Source organism: Anas platyrhynchos, chromosome 3 (assembly GCF_047663525.1).
Source record: "Anas platyrhynchos isolate ZD024472 breed Pekin duck chromosome 3, IASCAAS_PekinDuck_T2T, whole genome shotgun sequence".
NCBI classification, from domain to species: Eukaryota; Metazoa; Chordata; class Aves; order Anseriformes; family Anatidae; genus Anas; species Anas platyrhynchos.
The window spans coordinates 94,054,722-94,079,748 of NC_092589.1; the positions used below are offsets into that span (position 1 = coordinate 94,054,722).

The window sequence follows — 25,027 nt, forward strand, 5'->3', positions numbered from 1 at the left end:
CCCCGTTCCCGCGGGTCCTGTCACTGGTGTTAATGGAGAAAAGGTCTCCTGCCTCTCGACACCCCCTTACGAGGAAGTTGTAGACTGTGATGAGGTCTCCCCTCAGCCTCCTCTTCTCCAGGCTGAACAGGCCCAGCCTGTTCAAAAGAAATTGAACATACATTTTCCAAGCACTTTTTACCCCTTTTCCCCATTTGGTGCTATGTGTAGTTGCTGATTGTGTTGCTTGGAAATGATGGAAAAGTGTTGAATGCTATTTGTTTCTTTTATCACAAAAAAATTGTTCAGATATTAGGAAGTTGCAGTTTAATATTCAATGATTAGTTTATCATCCTGAAACTCTTTAAGTAAGTTTAATTTAGAGTCAATTGAGTTGTCTTTCCATAAAAACAAACCAGTTTAAGAAAAAGAAATACATGTACATTGGTGGGCCTGCAAGTCAGAACTTAAGTTGAAGAAGATATACATGTATGCTAATTAATCTAGTATTATCTAGGGAATCTAATAGCTAAGTCTGACTTTTTAATGCCATTTGCATTTCTTCAGTATAGCTCAGGTTCTCCTCCTGAGAATATAGTTTGATTCTGTGTCCAATGCATATCATCATTCTCAAGACTGCCTGATGTAGGAATATACCATATAAGTAGCAAATCTTCAAGTATATGCACTTAATGAAGCTGTGGTGAAATACGGGAGCTCATATACTAAATGGAATATTGTGCTGTAATTGCATCCATTTAAAAGGTGTTTTTCCACTTCTGGGTGCAGCTTAAAAATAAATTTTTAAGTTGACTGGCACCATTTGACATAGTAGACTTTATCTTTTCTTTCACTACACTGCCACTCTTTGGGTAACAGGTGTGCTTGAAGTGGATCTTCAGTTGATTCTGCTTAGACATCCTCATGTGAGGGCCCCTCAGCTGTGGAGCTTATTTCATTTTTCCCCTCAAGCCTGGATTGTTTGTGTTTGTTCTGAAGTCAGTCATCTTCTGCAGCCCCCTAGGGAGGACAGGTTTAGATGCATCAGCCACAAAACAATGAAAGATTTTGAGAAGCAGGTGGTTTTTGCTATCCGATAGTCAGCAGGTATAATCTGATATTATATTTTAAAAATATATATCCAAAAATAGCAATGGTAATAGTGTTAAAATACCTGGAACCCTCTTTAAGGCATGCTGCAGAGCAGAAAAGGAGACATTATAAATACAGGTGCCATATCTCCTGGCAAATAATCTTATTTACAAGGCTTTATACGGTAACAAAATAAAGGATATTCAAATTAAATAATAACAAATGTAGAACTGCTTACATATATCTTCATCATATTGTATATTAAATTGTTGAGCTTGAAACTCTGGCAATAATGTCACTTACATCTGGTTACAATTCAAAAGATTATTTATAATAAATTAATTACAGCACTTGCTAACTCTTACACACTTCACTCCTAATCTTTCATACACTATGTATTTTAAAAACAGGGAAGAGACACAGAAAAACAGGGAATTAATATAACTGTACTTGATATTTTGTGTAAGCATTTTTGGTAAGTGATTTTACTAACCATCTTTCCTTATGTCTCCAATTCTTTTTTGAAAAGATTAAACCCACAACATCTTGTATATGGTATAAACCTGATGCATACATTCCCAATGGAATTAGTAAAACATTTATTTTAAACTTGCATATTTTTTAAAAACTTGCAAGAAAGTATTGTTTCCTAATTCATTCACCTTGCCTTTCCCACACCACCCCAGTAAGATTTCAACTGTTCTTATTTGATACTTTTCTTCCCATTCCTTTGAATATTTATTTATTTGTTGATTATTTGTCTATATACTTACACTCTTCCTCACTTGAAGCTTGGTGTAAATTTCAAAAAGATGAGCCTAAAATTATTTTAGTATTTTTAATTTATTTGACTGTTTGGACAGTGAACCTGAAATCTGATAGCAACATCTTTTCACATTTTTTTTCTCGTGCTTACAGAAGCCATTCTGGCATGTAGCATGGCAATATTGCAGATGTTCAGGGATGAAGGCCTGAAAAGGCCTGCTGTTGGGAAGAGTGAGCAGTTGCAAAACTGCACATAAATACTGTGTTAGAAGGCAGACACTGCCATGTGATGCTGGAGGGTGTGTGGAAATGGGACCCCACCACCTAACCTGACAAGGAGCAAGACAGGACACCCTGTCTTCTCCATATCTTCCCTCTGCCAGCGTGTTTCCTCCCCAGATGAGCAGAGCCCAGGACAAATGATGCCTGAAGGGTGGCTATGGTGGGATGAAGCACAGCAGTTTCCACAGGGCAGGTGTTGGTGGGGTGGGATTACACACATTACTTAGAACCTGTTGCACTCTGCCTCAGCCAGGCAGCTGTCGGTGTCACCAGTTTTAAATACAAAGTTGTCTCCTGCATCAAACAAAAATATGGATGTCACTTGGCACGCTTCTCTCAGAAGGGAAGGGTTCTCTGGAGACAAGCATGGGAAGGGCAGCTCTTTACATAACTGCATGTCCTCTGTTGGCTTTCCTCTATATCATTACATTGGTTATCCATAAATTTCTCCGTATGGGAGCTAATTTAGATTATAGCAGGTCAAACCAAGCAGATTTAAAATACGTGTGATTCCAATGTTTAAAATTGCTTTTGTATTTTTACAGCACTATCACATACCATCTTCCCAGAATGTTGCATGTTATCTTTTCCCTTAGTATATATAAAAGCCTTGGCTCTAGGGATGATGTGCTATGCTCTTTAGTTTGGGTTAGTCAGATTTCTTTGTAGAAGGATTGAGTGAGAAATACAGTTACTGTGGTTTTTGCCTTGACCTCTTACTGAGGAGAACACTTGAGGTACAGCTGTCTTTCAAAAACTAAGCCCTGGTGGTGGCCTGAGCTTTTTAGAAGCTTTCTGTGCATGCTCCTAGGACTGACAATGGAAAGGAAGTCTTCATCCTTTTTTTCAAATCCTTATTTTGGACAAAAGAAGAAATGAATTCTGAGGTCATGTCACTGTCCACACAACTGTTTTAAAGTTACCATGTTGCTGCAGTAAGTTCACCTTTCTGACTTTCAGAGTATTTAGTAATTGCTCTGTGCTGACTGAATTTAAGATATTTTTCTGTCTCCTATCTTTGAATCAGACCAAGCTTATTTCTAGAGTTCAGTATATAGCATTATTAAGAATGTTTCTACTGTGTTTGTACTAGAGCTGGTGTTTGCCAAGACAGTCCTTACTTCAATGAAAGCTCATGTTTTCTTAATTATATATTGCAGTAAATCAAAAAAATGCTCCTTTTGCTTTAAACACTAATTCTTGTCTCATTTACGATCAATTTGTACAGATTATCACCTAATAGGATTTTTTAAAATTGTAAAATGATTCAGCAACCATAAAAGAAATGACACTCAACAAACATTTGTAAGGTATTTTAAGACTTCCCATCTTTCATTGTTCTTTGCTGTGCAACATGGGACCAAGAAAGCATAGCTGTAGCAGGGCTGTATGAGTCAGTCACACAAAACAGGAGTAAACATATCTGAATTTTGCCATTCTCACCAACAAAGAGGCTTTGCCATTATCCTTGACAAGGGGGCTACAAACTTACACCAGTGGGTTAGCAGGAGGCAATGTGGTTCCCGCATGGCATTGTTAAAATAGAAGTTGTGTAATTACTATACACAGCTTGTTAATTTCATTTACTTTAATATGGCTATAGTAGACCATTGCTCCAGCCCTAGGAGCAATTAGTGATCTTGTTAGTAATCAAAGTACACCTTCCCAACAAACAGCTGGAGAAGAGCGGTGACAGTCATACTCCTATCCCTGCTTTCTTTGAAGGACACAGGTTTCCCCAGGGGAAAATCAATCATATCACATCCTTCCTTCCTAGAAGCCAGTATAAATATCCAGTGTAAAATCTATAAAGATTTCTTCAGTAATGTGTGGCTATACCACCCTCCCCACAGTTTGCTGTACGCCCTGTTTATATATTACAAATTCCCTTATACATATCTCCTTCAAGTGACAACTGTAAATAAGCACAAGTCTCTGGCAGCCAGGATTCACTCAAAATTAAATTCAGGGATAGAGAGCAGTCAGCTAACCGACTTCTGTGGCATTATGACTGTAATTTGAATGAATTACAGACCACGGCATCCATTGTTCTGAGGGCTGGGAGCAAGAGGGGTAGAATAAATTGGGGCAAATATCTGGAATTTAATACAGGTTTCTAAGGGTTTTTAAAACATCATGCACTGAGCTTCAGTGTGGTTACTTTGTGTGGCTAACAACATTTCCATGTAAAATGGAACAGTCTTTGGTTACAAGCCTTCTTTTCTACGAAAAGAGAGAAAGAGAAAGAGAAAGAGAGAGAGAGAGAGAAAGACAGAGAGAAAGAGAGAAAGAAAAAGAATGAACACAAAACTAGATGAAGTTTATTTTGCTCTGTTCTAGCAAGAATTAAAATATCTGGATTGAAGTTTCATAACAGTTGCCTATGCACAATTTACACTGTGGGTATTGGCAGCTTCTCTTCAGAAACTGAGGAGCAAGATGTCCCCCCTCCCTCCCACACTGCTTGTAGAGAGCAGTGCCCCATGCTGATGATGCCAGGCAGATTTAATTGTGCATGCTCAAAGAGAAAAATGACATCCACGCTTGGGTTAGTGCTCTCTGTGGCAAGCTGACAAATCCCCCAGCTGTCAACTAACCTCAAAGGCAAGTGTACGTGGCTCTAGCTTATGTCTGCTTGCATTCTGCCCATAGGCATTTATAAGCTGAAACTCATATTGGCTGCAACACATTCAAAATGTTACTGAGAGAAATGTATGGTCTGTTTTATGTGTTCCAGTCTCTAAGAGTGACCCACACAATTAAGGTTTATTTTTCAGACAGACTAGAAGCAGGTAAAACAACCTCTTTTTTACTATTTTTTTTAAATGTGGCAAGTGAAAGGACATAATGTTTATAGCTATGGATCTGGCTAAGTTGCCAATTGCTTAGAGAAAATCACATTTCTTCCTTCGAGTCAGATGGATTATATTTATATTTTTATGCATTTGGGGGGGGGGGGTTACTGTCTGCCAAAGAACTGCATGCACACAGAATGGCCTTATGTAAGTTCCAATATGTATGGTCAAATGCAAAGAGGCATGTGGTGTTAATGCAATATTGGAGCCACGGAAGAGAACTTCTGGCAGAAGCATTATCACTTGTGGCGCACTGCAGGCTGTCCATCTAAACCTATCATTACCTGGCACCTATGCTCTAGTGAAATAATCAGACCAATCTACAAATGGGCAAAAAGCCATCTCAACAGATGGTCACGACTGTAGGTAACCAGGAAACCATGCATATACATTAAATATGGGTTCAGAGAACACAGATCTTATCTAGGAACATCAAAACAGCTGTCAGTTTTGAGCTTCTCCATATACTGTTGAGAACATATGCCATACCCATCAGAACCCACATAGGGTGGACTAGAGCCAGCTTCCACAGTTCTGCTGAACCTTGCAGGAATTGTTTGGTTGGGCATGGTCTCTGCTATAGATTAATCTCGTACTTTACAGTGAACTTTGAATTTTCATTAGAGAGACAAAGAATGAAGTTTTAGGATGCAGTTCCATCCACCTGATCTACATACCTAGCTGAGACACTGCCTCACCTTAATTTTAGGTGATTGAGAGGGCTATACAATCTATGTGGCATAATTGCCTAAGTTTAAGTGGACATTGATAGAGAGAGGCTTTAGATGTGTGCAGGAAAAAGTCTGATATGTTTACACTTTGAATGCTATAGAATATTGAAACTGGATATTAGAATATAAGGAAATGCTAAAATACTTCTGTCAGTTCAGGATGTAGTTCACCAAGCTCTTCTGATACTAAGCAGCCAGTAATAATTCTCTTTTTTTTTTTTTTTGGAACAGTCTGATATTAAAGCACTCAGCTAGGAAGTAGGAATTTCAGGGTTCTTGGACCCTTAAGTACAATAAACTGGAGATCCTGACCCCATGAGTCCAGGTGAGCAGCTTTCACCATGCTTTGAAGTTGAATCCTAGCAACTCCCTGTCATAAGGCCACATAAGCACAAAGTAGCAGCAACTTCAGGAAGCTCCTCACTACCAGGTATGCTCACAGACTTAATGCTTTCCTATATATACAAGAAAGCACAAGAACAATGTCTCTTTTAGTGCCCAAAATTAGTTTGTATGTATCTAAAAGAAAAAATAAAAGGGCTGTATTCACATCTCCTAACTCCGTGTAATTCACTGGATCTTCTGTGCCCTACTGGCTGTCTATGGGTTTTCTGAAGCAGCTACTCAGTAGAAATTTCAAGCTAATTGGTACTTAAGCTACCTAAATATAGCCCCAAGACAGAAACCTCAGGATTTAGGGGGGATAGTCTAGCTTCAATAAATCTGTGCAAATTTATGGAGCCCTAAAGCTCTTTTACTGATTCTGGGAACTGGGCAGGAGGCAGAAGTGCCAGGGGAGTTCAAATCCATCTCCTGTTGCCGTTCTGCTACCTGCTAGGCTGAGTGCAGGAAGAGAGGAATGCAGAATGGAGAATACCTACGTCTGTGAATGTGAAGCTCTCTGTTGGCAACAGTTTCAGAGAAAATTACAAGCCTGAGAGAGAGCGTTCAGGCAGTACAGACAGATTTTCAGGACCATGGGACCACATTTCTGTTCTTGGCTATTCAGGTTTACTGTAAAGAGGTGGTGGTCCTTAAAGTAATATATGATTCTTTTGACTATAGGATCTGTCATACATATTATTTGAAACCTCTCTATACAGGCCAGCTGTAAATTTCAGGTATCGTTGCCTTGGGATCCAAGCACTTTAAGCATTATACAGAAAATAACTGGAAGACAAGCATTTATATTTTACAACTTCTTTTACACTGAATTAAAATCATGGAAAGTTTGATGACTTAAATACAAAATATTAACAGGTAGTTGTTTGTCTGTAGAATACGGTACCTTAGTTTTACCAACACCACGTGGAGAGTAGTCTGTCCTTCACATGATACATATAGCTAGCTTGGTTGTATAAGGAGTGTGAGTAAGTGTGAGTATGCTATAAACTGTCATCCATATAAGGGACCAAGTGTGTCTTATTCATACTTCAACATTGTCAATATGAAGAATTATGATTATCATTTTTGGTTTGAGTTGCATAAATCTGCATTTTTAAGGTAGTTTGCCTTTAACATAAATTACTTTCCCCCTTAACTATGGAGTTAGAATGAAATTCAGCTGTCACAGATAAGAGTAATGATATTTATTAATAGTGCAAATCATTCATATACATGGAAAGAACTTAAACTTGCAAAACACATCAGGACAGGAGATCACAGTCCTTAAGGGACTGATTTATCCTTGACTTCTATGAGCCTTTGTTATGCTAATGATAGATAGATATTCCTGAAATCTGTTGCCTCTGTCTACATCTTACCCTTTGATTTCTTTATTAACTCTCCTCCCTTGTCACTGTGTGATCTTTTAAATTCAGATCAGGTTTTGCAGCTTGCGCCATATTTTGCTGCTCTTTACAAGAAAAAAAAAAAAAAAAAAAAAAGGTTTCTAACATTTTCTAGCTTATGTGCATTCACATCTTTGCCATACTTCCATGCCAGAACTGCCCCTGGGTGAGCTGTCACTGGTTTGATTTTGATACTGACAGCTTTCCTTTGTTCCTAGCACAGTCAAGGCAACTGACCTAATTAACCGTTCCACACCCTCATAAATAAGCATTGTTGTGGTAGTTTGGGATAAATGTGTTCATGTAATTTAGAAAACTAAGGGTTTTACCTAAATGCTTAATTTGCTTTGGGGCACTTAGATGAACATTGTGATTTGCTGGTGTCCTGGTTCTGTCCCCCTCCCAGCTCCTACTGTACCCCCAGCCTTCCCACTTGCAGAACAGTGTGAGAAGCTGAAAAGTCCTTGGCTTAGTGTAAGCACTGCTCTGCAAGAATTAAAACATCAGTGTGTTATCAACATTATTCTCAGCCTAAATCCCCAACACAGCACAATACCATCTACTAAGAGAAAAATTAACTCTTATCATAACTGAAACCAGGACAGCTGGTCCTGGGTGCTAGTGACTTTGCTAAGACTGTAAATCCTCAGTGTTTTTAAAGTCAAGATACATGTTTAGGTGAAATGTTGTGGGTGTGGGTGGTTAGCTCACCTACAGTGGTTGTTTGCAAACACCGACCACTGTGATGTAAGCAGATGGCACCCTTAGTATCATTGAATCCAAAAGCTGTTTATAGCTAGCTAATAATGTCTTTAAGGATATAAACAGGAGCAATATATATATGATAATGTAGATAATGAGCTATAAGATTCCTAAATTAGAGAAAAACTAGTAAGTACAGCACATTTCTCATGAGCTTATTTTAATGGAAGGAGTAGGGATTTCTTTCTAAAACAACATATTACTACAGTGTATAGCTACTTCATTATACTTTGTTCAGTATAGGTATGTCTTGCAACATCTTGTACTCTCTCGGGACTAGATATATATGAAACATCTGCAGCATAATTTTGCTCAAGTGCTAAGCTCTGAACTCAGCTACAATTAAATATTCAGCAGGATACTCTGTCTCTAGCTAGACTCATGTAGCAGTTATGAAAGATTAATTCAGTGTTATGTTTCTGTTTAATGAAGAGTTGAAAAGAGCATTTCTGTTCAAAATTTCAGATTTCAGGTTTCGAGGTTATGATTTTTATTATGCTTTTTTAAAGGGCATGTAAGATAAATGATCTATATATAGTAATTTAATAGATATTTTTTTCAGGATTCCCAGCATTTTAATTATGGTTCTCCATACACCTTATTGTCTTTTTCTTGCTCTTTTAAAATACATAGTGCATATTTCTTAACAGGGAATACAGTAAATAACCTGTAGGAAAATAAAAGAGTGCTTGCTATAATAGAATGTTGCAGATTTGCAGGTCTTGCTGTATTTTGTTGTTGTTTGTTTTTTGTTTTTTGTTTTTTTTTGGGGGGGGGGGTCCTTTAGTAAATGCTAAGATTATAAATGATATGCACATCTGAGCAAGGAATAGTAGTTTTGAGGTAGTTTCTGGTAGAAGTTCATTTATACAACATTCTAAAAGCAGCAACACAGAAAGTTTAAGTTAATGTTCTTTGCAGGTCCTTCTTTCCTTTCTTCTTCCATTCTTCTTCCATTCTTCTTCCTTTCTTTTCCCCCCACATCTTACTCTTACAAAATTTATTTTCATTATTAATGAAGCTCATTCCTAGCACTGCTGTGGAATCTGAAGGGCAAACTCAATCAGCTAGTTTGAAGTTCTAATCCTTGAAGAGCCAGTGTGAATAACAGATGGTATTAAGCAAGGCACAGTAAATGGTATATGTTTTGATTTTGCTGTAAATGTGACCTGATTGATCCTATCTGTGTTTTTCCCTCTGTGTTTTACAGAACATGTTTCTTTAGAACAATGTATTTATCTTATTACCATTAATGTTAAAACAACAGAAAAATGTGCAAAAAGATTTTAAGAATGTTGTGATCAGAAAGCTATCATCTGGTTTATTAGCAAATTGGGGATTTACCCTTAATTATGATTCTGCTACAAATGCCACATATTATGCTGTATAATTGTGGTTCTCTTCTGAACTGAATTGTTAGGATTTATTCCAGCTGCACTTCCTAGAAATTTAGAAGTAAAATTATGACTAGGCCTACACTTTCTTAGAGCACAAGGTCAGCATCATATCATTCAACAGATTGCCCGTACCTCTGATTCAGTATTGTAGGAAGAAAGAGGCTTAGTTCTTTTGTGGGGTCTCTTTGGGATTGATTCCTAAGATTAAATAAAAAACAGTTGCAGAACTGTCTGAGAACATCTCCTGTTTCTCCAACCCCTCTTCACTCATATCTGCCTCAGGTCACCAACTTCTCAACTATTCAACACAAGAGTTGGGCTTTGTCTTCAATTTTTAGTTGATTTGTGTCATAATTCAGGTTTACCAGATGTTCTCCCTTCCTACAATAGCACCTGCTGAAGAGGCAAATCTATATACAATATCCTGGGCACTGAGGAAGATGGATGAGATCTTCACAGTCACAAAAATATCTATTGAAAGGGTCTATTGAAGGTTTTCTTCACTCCTACTGACAACAGTAAACAGTAAGTCAGGACAACTATGGCTTTGTTTGGCTGAGTCTTGAATCTGTATAGCCTGTTCCAGGTTTGCACTATCCATCTAGTGAAAGACTTCTTCCTCATGAGAAGCCCAAAACTCCTCTTTGTCTGCACCACTTTGTAGCTCTCCTTCAAGTACTTGAAAAATCCTCTGATCACTGTTCAGTCTCCTCTTCAACAGACTAAAGAAGTCCACATTCCTGAGCTTCTCCTCATATACTCTGGGCCACTGACTACCTCGGTAGTCCTCTGTTGGACCTTTTTCAGTTTCACCACATTCATCTTAATTGGCAGGCCAAACTTGGATAAAATACTCTAGGTCAGACATAAGCAACACTGTGTAAATTGGATACCTTCTATTGAGCCGCTGGCTGTACTCCTCTAATGTAGCACTGTATGAAATATACCTTATTTCCAAAGAACACCCTATATTCAGTATTCAAACAGGCATCCACTAGATCATCTTCAGCAGTGCTTTGACTCAACCTGTAATTTCCCAGCCTCTAAAAATGTGTGGGCTTGATTATTGCAACACGTGCGCAGAACTCTGCACCACTTCTTGTTGGCCTGCAAAAGGTTTATGTTGGTCCTTCAAGCTTCTCAAACTCCCTGTAAATTGCAGCTCTATTTTTCAGTGTGTCAGCCATCTACTGTTAGAATTATCTACAAATTTCTTAAACCTACTTTGCTGACAAAGCATTTATTATATGTCTGACTCCAGAAAGTTGGTAAGGATTAGGAATAAGTAAAGTCTAGGTTCCATCTCACTGTTTGTCTGGTCTCTAACTTGGCTAAAAAGTGTCATTTGTAAAGCAGTCACCCATCTGAGGTGACTGTAGCAGGTACTGTAGCATTTTCAGATCCTGGCATGCCTGTCAATGACAGTTGCAAGTTGAAGGATGAAAAAGTGAAGGGCTGAAATTCAATAATATTTTCTGTTTTGAAATACTAGTTAACTATTGCAGAACTTACTGCCAGAGGGATGATTAATGCAGAGGGCTCTTATTACTATGATCGGCACACAAGGAGCTGAAAACAAAATGAAGGAAACAAAAAAAAAGGGAATTCTGACTAAGACAAAGGTTGTAAAATAAGTTAAAATTACCCAGTATTATATATTTTGTGTCAGTAAGAAAAGGATATTCATCCAATGTTCTGTTTACTGAGACAACAGAAGCTTGCAGAGTTGATACCCTGCAGTCTGAGAATGGGCCTATTTTATATAATTGAACAATTTTATACAGTAAACGTAGCATTTTTACTCATGAGTCCTAAAGAGAGCTCCTTTCAGAAGTGGTTTAGTAGATATACCGAATAACTAAGGACATTATTCAACGATGATAAAATTCAGTAAAAGAAATGGATGTAGAATTTAACTTCATAACACTATAATTATTGGTATGTTATGATTAAACCATCCAAACAAATGCATCCAGTGTAATTTTTCATGCTAAGGTGCATCAGCAGATGGAATCTGTGTTTGGAGTGTGTGAAAGTTACCAATGCTGTCTGCCTAAAAATATATCAAATATTTATAATTTGATAAATCTGATTTTGAGCTGTTTGAGATTGGTACCTTTTTATGTGAAAGTGCATTTGCATCTTGTTTACAGATATATCCTTAGCGTCTACTTTGTCTTTATGCCTTGTGTATTTTTCATGTTTTATTTTGTGTGTATATCTTGTTTATGGCCATCTTAAGCATACACGTAAGTTTGTCTGTCCACATATTATAGGTAGCTTTCCAGTCCACAAATACTTCAATTTCATATCATATGTGCATACAGAAAGATCATGTTTTATCCTACAGGTGATAATTTGGGGAAATTCACCCAAATAGCATCTATGTAATTTCTGTTTTGGTTTATTTGGCAGCTCAGCCAAAATATGAAGTTTCAGCAAGTTTTATATTTTACATTTCAGGATTATAATGATGAAATTCGTCAGGAGCAGCTGAGAGAGCTATCATATTTGAACGGTTCTGAGGATTCAGCACGTGGACGGGGTATTCGAGGAAGAGGGATCCGTGTGCCACCTGCAGCTCCTTCAAGGTGTGGTAACCTGAACTATTATGCTAGTTGTGTTAGAAAATTTAAACAATGACAAAACAAGCATAGAGGTCTTTTTTATTTTGTTTTGTTTGTTTTGTTTTTCTTTAAAAAAAAAATGAACACACTACACATTATGGTCAGTAAACCAAAAGGTTTTTCTTCTAAGAACTTGTGCAGTCTATATTGCTCCAGGCTCTAAAATCTACAGCCTATAGTCAGGGTATACCAGCAACAGGCTGCAAATCACAACAGATTATGAAGCCACTAGAAGGATATGTCTAAGAAAAAGTACTGTAATGCTGACACAGAATCAGTATGGTCAGTATCATAAAACCATTGGTTTTATAAGCGTTCTGTTCCGTAGTCAGAGAAGGCCACATAGTCTGGATAACACTTCATTTATTACCAAATCATGACTTATTTTTGTGCATATTACATGTATAATGTTATATATATATATATATTGCATTGAATTTTATTTTTCATTTGTATTATCAGTTCTATATGAATTTCATTGATACCATCTAAAAGCATTGATATATGAATGTTTCCAGAATTCTTCCAACTACTTTTTAATATATTGTTGACAGAGAGCTCTGCTTGTTCATGAGACCTGTGTAATGCACTCCTCCAGACCCATTTTTGACCATGAATCCTTAAAATTTGCCACCTACGTTAAGTTATCTAGCTACTTGGAGGCCTCCACAGAGATCATTTCAAGATGGGTCCTAAGAAATCCACTTTTATTTTGGAGGAAATAGACCTCCTGATTTTAAGCACACAGATGAGTCATTCTTCGGTAATTGAACTGGCTGATCTTACCTGTGCTATTTCGTTCTTCCCTGAAAGTGTTTTCCCTCAGTTTTTGAATGAGCTTTTTTATCAGTGGTATGATGCCATGTATAGGATTTGTTACAATTGGCATTCATGACCATCTTGTAGTGGAAGACTTTTGGGACTCAGAAACCACTCTTCGTTACACCTAAGATCTATGAAGGGCTTACTAATAGTGATGTTCAGAACATCACTGCACCAGACTGCCGGCTTTTAAATTAGATTCAAAGCATAATCAGTGGTGTGCTGGGCTCCATTTCTTGCAGAACACCCTACTGATCCAATCAGTAGGACAGAAAGTAGTATTGTGGTGTCGTGGTTTTACTCTGCTGGGCAGCTGAACACCACAATCACTTTCTCATGCCCCCTCAAAGACAAAAAAAAAAAAAAAAAAAAAAAGCGGGGGGGAGGAGGAGCAGGGGGAACGAAATGAGAAGGGCTCAAGGGTTCAGATTAGGACAGGGATAACACTCAACAATTATCAACATGGGCAAAACAAACAGCATAAGGAGATTAATGTAATTTCTTACCTATTAATGTAATTTCTTACCTATTACTAACAGACTACTGCAGTGAGAAACTAAAAACAGCTCTGCCCCTACCACCCACTCCTACCTCCTCCCCCCAAGCAGCACAGGGGAACGGGGAATGGGGGCTGCGGTCAGTCCCTAACACTTTGTCTCCACCACTCCTTCAGTTACTCTCTGCCCCTGCTCCATGTGAGGTCCCTCCCACAGGATGCCTCCTTCCCCAGCTGAGCCTGCGTGGGCTGTCCACAGGCAGCAGTTCTTCAAAAACTGCTCCCACATGGCTCCATACCACAGGGTCCATGCCCCAGGAGCAAACTGCTCCAGCACGGGTCCCCCACATGTGGGCAGTAGAAATCCCAGGAGAATATTAAAATAAAATGGAACTGAAACATTTTAAGTTAAATATACTTGCATAAAGTTATCTCCTGAAAGTTGTAGTAAAATAAAGATGATCAAAAGCTAACACCATTGGTTTGATTGTCTCAGTAGAGAACTGACCAGGGCTTATACAGCTGAGGGAAACCCGAGTTGCATTCACATCTCTGGACCTGGCTGTTAAGTGTTGCCAGCATCACATATGGTTGTACTGGCCACTTGCACAGTCTTCAGAAACAGCAGCACATTCAGAAGCATACTACTCTAAAAGGAAACTCATAGATTGCTTCCCTGACATATTGTCCTTCTAGTTTTGCATACAGTATAGTTACAAGAGCCTCCTTTTAAGCAAGAACAGCTGCTGCTGTTTCTTCTGACATACCAATTACTATGGTGCAGTGGGTACAATATAAATAAATGGGAGGATGCTAAACCCTTCTGTGCTTGTTTGTATGCAGTGCAGTCTCTCTACAGTTGGGAAAGCTGAATCCCATGATGTCCTTTGCTTGTGCTGATCTAAATTAGACAGGAGAAAATGTCCTTACTCTCCTTTTATACTGTTGTTCTGCTTTACTGTGCTAGTTTCTGCCATTGAGTACCATCTTATGTTCAGACAGATTCTCCCACCCACCAATAAACATGTGAATGACAGTGATGACTGCTCTTGTACTTTGAAAGCAACAGAAAAAAGTCCTTACTTTCTTCTTGTTTTGGAACTACTTCAGAGTAACTCCACAAAACTGAATTAAAATGATCCAGGATTTCATTACTACAAGCAATATGAGGATCAGGTGTAAAAAGTACTGGATGGCTTAGAAATAATGCCTTTTCATAACAGGAGTTCTGCTTGAGATACTGCCTAAAAGGGCTTGATATTGTAGCTGCCAAAACCTCCGAGTTATACGATACTTTAAATAGTAGTAAAAGTATAAGAGCCTTTAAAGTGAGGTAGCACTTTCATATCCTCCCTTGATGTACACCTCAAAATGATCATCTCTTTTTGCTGCCCACAGGGGCCGTGGGGGTGCGATTCCTCCGCCCCCACCTGGACGAGGTGCCCAAGCCCCCAGAGGAGCACCAGTGACACGTGGAGCACTTCCCGTCCCACCAGTAGCGAGGGGCGTTCCTACCCCTCGAGCAAGGGGTGCCCCGGCAGTCCCAGGCTACAGACCACCCCCTCCACCTGCACATGAGGCATATGAAGAATATGTAAGTAACTGCATGCATTAATAACAGATGTAAATCAAAGTGTTGAAGTTCGTGTACCTCTGAAGTTGGAGACTCCAGTCCAATAATTCCTCTGTCTCTACTGCTTACCTCCTGCTGGTGAATTACAGCCTAGGTGATATAGTGTGGTCTCTTGGGTGATTGGCATTTACAGAGTTTTTCACAGCTTAGTTTTGGATATGAGAAGGTCATGCTGGTTAGCTTTCACTATATCATGTAAAAGCAACACAGACTATAATGTAGTCTAAAGACAGTATTATAGTTGAAAATCACTGTTTACTGTAGGCAAGTTCTTAGGAATAACAAATTATATCCTCAGTGAGAAACAAAGATTTTTATTTTGTTCTTCTGAATCCTTCTTATTGCATAAATATATATAATGTATATTTATTTGTACTCATAATTGTGTTACAGATACATAACAAATAGAAACTCACTTAATTTTCATATAAACTGATATAATAATGCATATTTAGCAAGGAGCGATATTAACTGTCACCTTTCCTTACGAGGTGTTAATAGTAATTATGCTGTAAACATCAAAGCTTTCAAGCCATCCTTATTAATGTTCCCCTCCTGCAACTATCACCATAACAACAGATATTCAAGTAGAGGAGAAGGTACCATCAAATATAGTGTCTGACTTTTTCCTGAAGTAGCAAATCCAAAGGTAAGATGATCCTGTCCACTCTGTAATTCTGTCACTATTGAGAGAATGCAATTTTATCCAATCAGCGGTCTTTCTGGAACAAAAGAAAATGAAATAGAAATTAATCACTGTTGGTAAAGCTTTACCTGTTTATATTTCTAGAATATGTGTTAGATCACGACTACTTCAAATCAGGGGCACATATTCTGTCAATGGCAAAAATCACAGCTGAAAAACAGCTGCAAAAAAGGAGACAAATTAAGTAATTTTCTGTTATTTTTGCCACAACATAGTTTCCATCTTTAAATGAGTATAAAGCCCTCCTTAAAATAAATGGAATTAATATATATATATATATATATATATATATATATCTTTCATTTACAGATAATATATTATCTGTTGGTTGCAAAATGTATAAGATCTTCCTGTGCTGTGCAGAACTGTCTTTTCCTAATCTACACATGACAAGTTTCAAACCAGCATCCTTGTAATTTAAGTTTAACATTATGAATGAAGAAAACCTTTTATTTTAATCTACAGTACCAGTAAATGTCCTAGGGTATTAAGCAAATTTCAGGAAACCTTTCTTAGGCATTTTCTGGATGGCAAATATACAGAAAGCAGCAGTTGAGGCAGCTGGATTGAGGTTAGGAAACCATTCAGCCAGTTCCACATTGTTTTTCCTCTCAGGAATACCAAATATACTCAAAATTAAAAGTTAATTTAGGTTATAATAGAGTATTCCAATAAAAATTAAATAATGCATTTGTGTTTCTACTTTGCTTACCTACATCTGCTTACCTACTATCATGCCTACATGATAGCAAGCATCTTGTCTTTTGGAGATCCTTCAGTTTTGGAGATCCTCCTGTGTCCTATCAAAATCTGTATTCCCAGCAGACTTTCTCAGACTTCCTGTCATCCAACAGTTTGCAATGAAAATCTCTCTCTTCACAATTTGGAGACACTTGTGAGCATAATCCAAATACATGCTGCAATCTTATGGACTGAGATAATAATTAAAGCTTTATTGTGTGCAGATAGAAGGAAGAATTCAGTGTGAATTTGTAAATAATATTTTAGGGGAAATATTTTGAATTTTGAACAAAGTAGTCAACACAGGCTTTCTTCCCACACAATTTGCAATTGCACCACATTTCTGTCTGCATGCTTAAACCAAGTGAATCTATTTGTTGACCAGCCACAAATGTCATATGTAATTGTTGTTCTTTCACACTCAATCCTAGAGATGAAAAACTAATTTACAATGAATAATTTATCCAATTTACTTTGTCTCATTTTCTGCTTGTAGGTAACTCACAAGCATATTACAATTTCTTTATGTGTTTATGTCTTTCATTTTTGAGTACAGTATTCCTCTACAAATTTTGCATAGTGTATGTGAGCACCTTTTGTTTGATTAGTTGTGCATATGAATGCAGTGTCATTGATTGTCAGTATCCATATACAGTCATTTGAATGCTGAGTTGAAAGTGAACTCAAGAAATAGAATATGATGGCTGCAGCAGATTTTTTTTAATGTGTTTCCTGAAAAAAAAAAGTCTTTTGATATTTTCTCCGTTGTATTAATTGGAGGTTGTATTGACTTTTAGACCTTGAAACAATGAACTGTCCAGATCATTTTGGATAAGCATTTAAAAGTTTGGATCATTCCTCTGTAATTATTTAATATTTTGCATTTTCCTAATGACCTTTGGAAAGTCCATAAAACAAAATGCCTGAAGGTTTCTCAAGAAAAGTGAAGTTTTGTTGCTGTGATGAATGTATTAATGTTCAAAATTTTAATGTAAAGCTCAACCAAAAGAAAATAATTCTGAGCAACCAGAATCACAATCACAATCAGAAGAGAGGGAGACTAGACAGGCAAGTGTCCACTTGGGCAGCCTTTGGGCAATGTGCCACACTTCAAGCCTTTTTCTTTACTTGCTTTTGAAACAGATATCTAGCTTTTATTGGGTCTAGCTTAATTTATTTGAGAAACTTTTGAAGATCACCTGAAGAAGAGGTACAGATATCAGAAAGCATGTGCAAAGAATAGTAATGCTTACTACTTGACCTTCCCTTGTCTTAAAAACAGTTCATTGTGTGTGAACTTGGATGGAGAGCTTAATGAATAACTGGTGTGCAGCTTCTGGGATCAGATAGGTTGTCATGGGTTTGTAACATGGTGAGTCAGAGTACTCTTCAAAGTGTCTACCCTTAGTTCAATGCAACTACCTGTACTATGTGCTCTGTTTAAGATGTTCACTAGAGTGCGGTTTGGAGCAGAAGCTTGAACTGGTCAAAGTGAACTTTCCTCAGAAGAAGCTTATTTCACAAAGCTGCACTTGACTCTTTGTCATTATCCTCTGGGACACAGTTTTATATCCCTAATCCACAAGCACTGCCATACTGAAGATGTCCCTAGAGGCTGAAAAGGGTTCAAATCTGATAAGAAAAAACAGCCTTCTGAACTTCGGGTTCTATTTTTGTTGTTGTTTTTTGTTTATTTGTTTTTCATTTGTTTGTTTACTGGAAACCACACAGTGTTGTTGCCCATTAAAAGCATTATGGATCATACTCAGAATCCATCCACAAATACAGTACACAAATTAATTTGAATTATCGCTTAAGCCTTCTTTCCAAATCTAGTAATATATGCCACCACCAGTTGGAAGCAATGGCTCAGCTAGAACTTTTCAGGAGTACTGATTTACTACTGAGCTCCACTGTTACTCAAAGGGTGCTGAGGGTAATATTATTAGAGAGAGCAGCAATGCCAGCAGGTTTTAATGAAAAAATGGCTGTTTGGAATTTGTCAAATTCAGTTTTTAAATTAGGTTCACATTCTAAATTTCATAAGACAGCAATGTTTTGAGTAGAGAGAACAGTACTGGAATTGCGTTTTAATTGCCTCTCCTAGACTTACATCTTATGCAGCTGTGGTTTGAAGTATTAGTTTTGCCTATGAGACAGCTGATGTCTGATCTACAAATCTTATGATGTTTCTGTATCAGTGCACCAAGATAGGAGATAGTAAATAAAAATGAGTTCAGACATTGTTTCAGCCCTGCATCATCACCTTATTGACAAGGCCAATGAGAAGATTGATTTTGTGCCATTTTTTCATTACAGATGTTAAGATTTATTTGGTGGAACATCTACTTTTACCAGCTACTTGAAATATGGCAAGGAAAATTAACATTGTTATCATCTTTACAAATTGGGGGGAGACTTCTGAGACTTTTTTTTTTCAGCAAGAGTAAGCAATTTTAAAGGCTAATCTCCTATTGACAACTTTAGAGACAGCAAAAGGATGATAGACATGACTGATGGTGACTGATGATAGACAGTAGTGTGACAGAGAGTAGTGCTTGAGTAGATATTCCACTAGAAGGAAGATCCTACTGAAGAAGTAAAGACACAGACTTTTTGACTCAAGTTAACAGCAAAATATTTCAAGGGTGCTTAGCCCAAATATAAACCAAAAATACTTGTAATTTAAGTTAAATGTTAATATTTCTAGTAATATAAATTTGCTTCACTGGAAATTTATGGACTGCTTTAAATAAAATGAAAAACAAAGCAAATATGCCAAATTTCCAGCAAATAGGATGGAATATCATAATTCTATGCAATATTTCCATATATTAAATACAATAATTTTCTGCAGCACCTTGCACACAAAGTAATACATCTTAACATCTTAATATGAATACCTAGATGAGGGTCTTGTATTTACAAAGAAATATTTTTTATTTTATTTTATTTTTTTGCAAGATATATGCCAATCTGTCAAGACACTGTGAAACTGGTGCAGCTTCTATCTGTAGGAAAGCCAGATGAAAGAACAATTTTAAATGCCTCTGATTTTACTGATCAAACTGGCCCAAAACAGCTTCTGGTTATCTGCTGGGATAGTGAAGAGCAACATTTTTACAAAGAAAACAACTACACAATAAGATAGACAGTGTTTTTAATGTCATGCTGTTCTTCTCATTTCAAGCTATTTAAAATTAAAGCAAATGTCAAACTAAGCTGTTCATTCTAAATCCAATGGTTATTTACTTTTTTCAATAGTTTTCAAACAATCTGAAACAACTATGCTCCTGTTTACCCGGTGCCAACCTAGATAATGAAAAGACTGCCAATAAGAGGCATTTTGTCACACTTCAGCATTTTGAAAAGAATAATCAACATTTACATGTGACTACAATCCCCAAAATTGTGCTTGTGGATGCTTTGTTTAATATTTTAAACTAGAAATCTTAGGGCTTTTAAATTCATTCTATCCGCTACTTTGAACGCAGATGGAAACTGTGTATAAAGACCTGCACTTCTGCTTCATGGCATGTTTGTGCCTGTATTAGTGCTTCGATGAATACGTTAAAGTGAGCAATTGGTACTTGATTCTGCTACATTTAAAGTCAATTCCTATAATCCCAGCAGGCCATTCTCAGTGAGAATGAGAGCAGGACAACTAAGGAGACTAAGGAGACTCTAAATCTTAAAACACTGAGATACGTTGGATATAATTACATTCAAAGGGGATAATTTTTTTCTGAATTGTTTTTTCTAAATTTTAAGATGTGCCATTTATTTATATGTGGCCCTTTTGCATGAAAAAGAATTAAGAATGTACTGGGACTAAAGATCATTTGAATAAAGCTGGAATTATAGACATGGGTATCTGCATGGCAGAGTGACATATTGATTAAATATGATTGATTACCTCATTATGCCCAACATACTTAGAATAAGAGCTAAACTATATTCAACTTACATCTGACTTGAAAAATCAAATCTTATTTTTACTATAATAGTGATAATCAGGACAGTGTTTGTATTATCTGAAAGATTCTGTTGGGCTTTGAAAGAATCCTGTGAATGATCGTCTCATGAAGGTAGAGTGGGTTTTTCTATTAGTTATTCGAACTTTGGAAAATTTAATATATTGATAATAGAAAAATATCTATTTGTAAGAACAAAAATCACAGTCAGCATTAAACCTTCAGTGTCTAAAAACCTGCAGTTTTGCTTACCTGTGCAAATTGTCATTTGGTTCATATTCTTATAGATGATATTTAAACAAAAAAGGCTTATTCCTTGCAACCATGTCCTGAAACAACACGTCAATAAATATGAATACTGCTTTCAAACTCATCACTGATATGAATTTCTCAAAAATTGACAATGTGCTGTAAAATATACTTTTATTATATGTCTTTCTTGGTTTGAACGGATTTGATTTGTTTTGGTTGTAAAAAATTCATTTATTCAATGGACTAAACTTTACTTATAAAATACAGAAAAGTTTTAACATCTACTTATAGATGCTTCAGAAAGATTTTGTGAAGAAACTTTTCTGTTGTCCTCTCCATGCTCTTCTAGCTTTGCAAAAGTAATTATGTCCTTGGTATTAGTTATCAAGTTTTCAGTTCAAAAATGTTTTCTTTGCTAGACAGAGTATAAAAGAAAATGCTGATGCAGCTGTACATGTTTTAGTGTTATACATGATGTTGATACAACTACAACCTAATAAATATTTATATTTGTTATATAGAGTTCTAAGTGAAGGGCATCTCTCAAATGATCATCCAGCTTTCAGATGGTCCTTAAATATTCATAGTGTATGCTGTTATATTCATAAGATACTACATAAAAAATATATGGAGTACTCTCCATAGATACAGAATTTGTCTGTATCATGCAGTTGACCATTTGATCATTAAACAGTGTGATTGTTCAGGAGCCTGTTGCTAAAAATATTTGTCTACTATCTCTTGTATATGTTGCACTTTATCACTTGGTTATTTGTCTGATGGAGAGCAGTCTTGGCTGGTACAAAATGATTCCATAGACATTTCACTGGCTAAATTTGATTCTGTGACTGCATCTCCACCCATGCTTTCATTTTTATGACAGGTTGCGAAGGTGAGTTATAAGTATGTATTTTGTGCAAATTCATAAAAACTTAGAAGATTCCCATTTGGGGCAAATACAATTTAGAGTTGTTGAGAATTCAGTTATTGTGTGAATTCAGCGATGATGGAAAGCCATGTTTTTTTCTTTCACTTCTTGGAATATCTTATCCAGATTTAGTCCGTTGAGGTACTATAATGTTAAATTTTTTGGACTGCAAGACTTTTGGACTACAAGGTTCATCATAACTGGTGAGTTTCTTAGGAACCAGGCATACATATAAATTCTGTGTTAATGAGAAAAGTTCAGTGCAAGCTTCTATTTCTTGCAGAATGGTAAGCAAAGGAACTTCAGCTGTTCTAGACTATTAGGGAAGCCTTTAATTCGGGTTTCAGGAAAGATGCTGTCTGACAAGATGGCACTTAACATCATCACACCAACATTGCCTCCAGCATTCCGGCCTTACTCACATATACTTGTACAGTTTTGCAGTAAACACAGATTAGTGACTCTTTATTATAGTAGATAAACAGAGTGCTCTGTATATCAGTAGACCTCATGTATAGCTAACAGTACTACTGTTTTGTATTATATTTATTTATAAAGGATTTTCATTATAGCTAAAACATAAGCTTTATTCATATAGTAAAATGTACAGTTTAGGAACCGTATTATATTAAATTCAATATTTATGGACTGTTCCAAAATATTATTATATTTATCCTACTATTTTAAGGGCAGGTATTTAAAAATACTTTCAGTTGCATAAAGCTGTCATCAGCATTCATGTTTTCTTCTTTTCCATACTTTCATGACATTGCCATCTTGCAAAAGTATACTTCTGTATGAAACTGCAGTGATACCTATTTAGCAACTGCACTTAAAATCAAAGATAAACATTACAGAGCAGTTTTGTTTCATTTTCTGGCTGATGGGCCTCTTAGACAGTTGCTTCTATCCATTCACTTAATGTTTACTCAGGATAATTGAAAAAGAGGATTTCTATTTGGTACAATAAAAGGCCTGAAAAGTAGTCTTATATGCCTATAACCTTTTTTTTTTTTCTTTCAATATGTTCAGTGCATTTGCAACTCTCAATTTCAGTTACACATAGGAAGAAAAAGGTTCGTACTAGGTGAATTATCTCATGTACTTGGATGCAGAAGCACTTGTTCAGCAGTATGCCTGTTCTTCCTGGTTATTTAAGGAAGGCTCAGATAAATACCTTAGATTTTCACACACAGAAGCATGCATTTATATACCCTGTGGGTATGCTGGTATAGACAAAGCTTGCTCAAGCTGTGCCATGGATGCAGGCCATCTGCAGGCACATGGCAGCAATTTCTTCCCCTGAGGCAGGAAGTGAATGTCCCATTATCGAGTACTGTTGGAAGGAGAAAGGTTTATGACTCTACAACTACCTTAGTTATTTCCAGTAAATCATTGCTTGAGTATAGAGATGCATGCTTGCATTCTGATAACCATATGCATATATGTTATCTCTAGATAAAGCACATAAAAATATGGTCCACTTCTTCCAGAAGTCCATATAAGGACTTAATACTGTGCAGAGCTCCTCTGTAGCCTACAATATAAATGAGTAACTGATTAAGGGTCATTCTGAAAGACTTGAGAAAAAAATATATATTTTTATAATGTATTTTCTAACCAGTCTAGTGGAAGAAAATATTTATCTGCTTTCTCTTGACAGCTGTGCTGTAGAAATTTGTTTCCCAGCTTTTTTTCCATAGGTTACTGATTAGACCTAAGTAAGGACTCGCAGTATGCTCTTGTCTGAGCCCAAACTGGTACGACCTAACCTAAGTAGCAAAACTGTGGCTCTGTCTTAGAAGACTTTCAGGATTCTGAAAAGCTGTTGCAGACCTACCCTAGAAAAAGAGCATTTGATGGTAAACAATTCTTGTTTTTGAAGACATAGTGAACAGTAATTAACGGTGATGCTCATTGGTGTGTATAATCTGGCATTATATATTTGAGACAGTAATAATCAAATGAAACTAGGGAAAAATAAATTGGTTATTTCTACTTCCATTAGCTTATGTGAAATGGTTAGACCACTCCGAGCAGAGAGTGGTGGACATATCCTGGAACTCTTAAAAGGAGTAGAAAAAAATATATCAGTATATATTTAAAAGATTAATTTTGCTTGTATAACCCAATGGGTTATGGAGTAAAATTTGTCTTTTTTTTCCAGCTTTAATTTCTTTAGAAAAAGTGGTATTAAAGTGACAATATGCCAATTTTTAAAACAATTGGATCAATTATATTTTATCAAAGATGAAGAGTTAGTGTATCTCTCTGAAATGTAGCAAAAATGTTGAAAATATTGATCTTGTTATGAAACTCAACACCTTATATTTGACCTAGAGGGCTCTTAAGGAGTGTAGCAATCACCAGAAGAGGGTGATACAGTATAGTGGCTCCAGGATGATAAAGTGGCTGGCTAGAGATGAAAAATGTTCTTTCTCCATACAGACCTGTAGTTTTTTTGTTTGTTTGTTTGTTTTGTTTTTCCCAGTGAAAGTATGCTTGCCTGCCTTTTAATAGCTTCTACAATCATTATAAGTACCGTTACTCATAGATGCCTAATACGAGTAGCTCTCTTTGACTAGCTGCTGTTGTTTTCTACCTCTTGTCAATATCATATAAAAATGTGTGGAGTGTAACATCTGAAATCATATACAGTACAACATCTGATAAGTTAAATTAGGTAGGCAAGCACTACTTACATTAGTATCTTAAGAACAGATAAGTATACTGAGGATGCTCTTGCAAACAGACATTTACTACCCTATGAAATACAGTAAAACTGAATGTAAATATTTCTGTAGCATATCTTTACTAGTGGAGTACCTAACATTACATATCAGTTCCTGTCAAGGTGCTTTTGATGGTTAAAATGTTAAAATTTATGCTTATTTGTTTTAATACAAATCTCATTTTAAGAATAGATCTTTCCATTTTTATTACCTATTTACATGTAATTGCTAAAAATGATTTATGGGCAAGATTTGGTTTGCTTTGCTTTGCTTTTATTGTCAAAATTGCTCAGATATGTAAAACTTCATTATGTTGTTTAAAATTTATTTAATAATCAATGATAATAAAAGAATAAGTACTTTTAAACTGAAACAGAATTTTGGAAATTGGGAATTCCAAGCATTTTGACAGAACAACATTAGTTATCTGAACAGAATGCAAATTTTATCTTTGTCATGCAGA

General features: G+C 36.5%; 1 protein-coding gene across 5 annotated transcripts in view; it reads left to right on the forward strand.

Annotated features, from left to right (window-relative positions):
• The window catches only part of KHDRBS2 (KH RNA binding domain containing, signal transduction associated 2), a 378,797-nt gene that overhangs the window by 224,277 nt on the left and 129,493 nt on the right, over positions 1-25,027 (forward strand). For all 5 annotated transcript variants that reach the window (XM_021269153.4, XM_021269154.4, XM_027455064.3 and 2 more), the window contains exons 5-6: positions 12,117-12,244; positions 14,997-15,192. In XM_021269153.4, the coding sequence (XP_021124828.1) occupies positions 12,117-12,244; positions 14,997-15,192 (324 nt within the window). The remainder of the gene's footprint in view (positions 1-12,116; positions 12,245-14,996; positions 15,193-25,027) is intronic.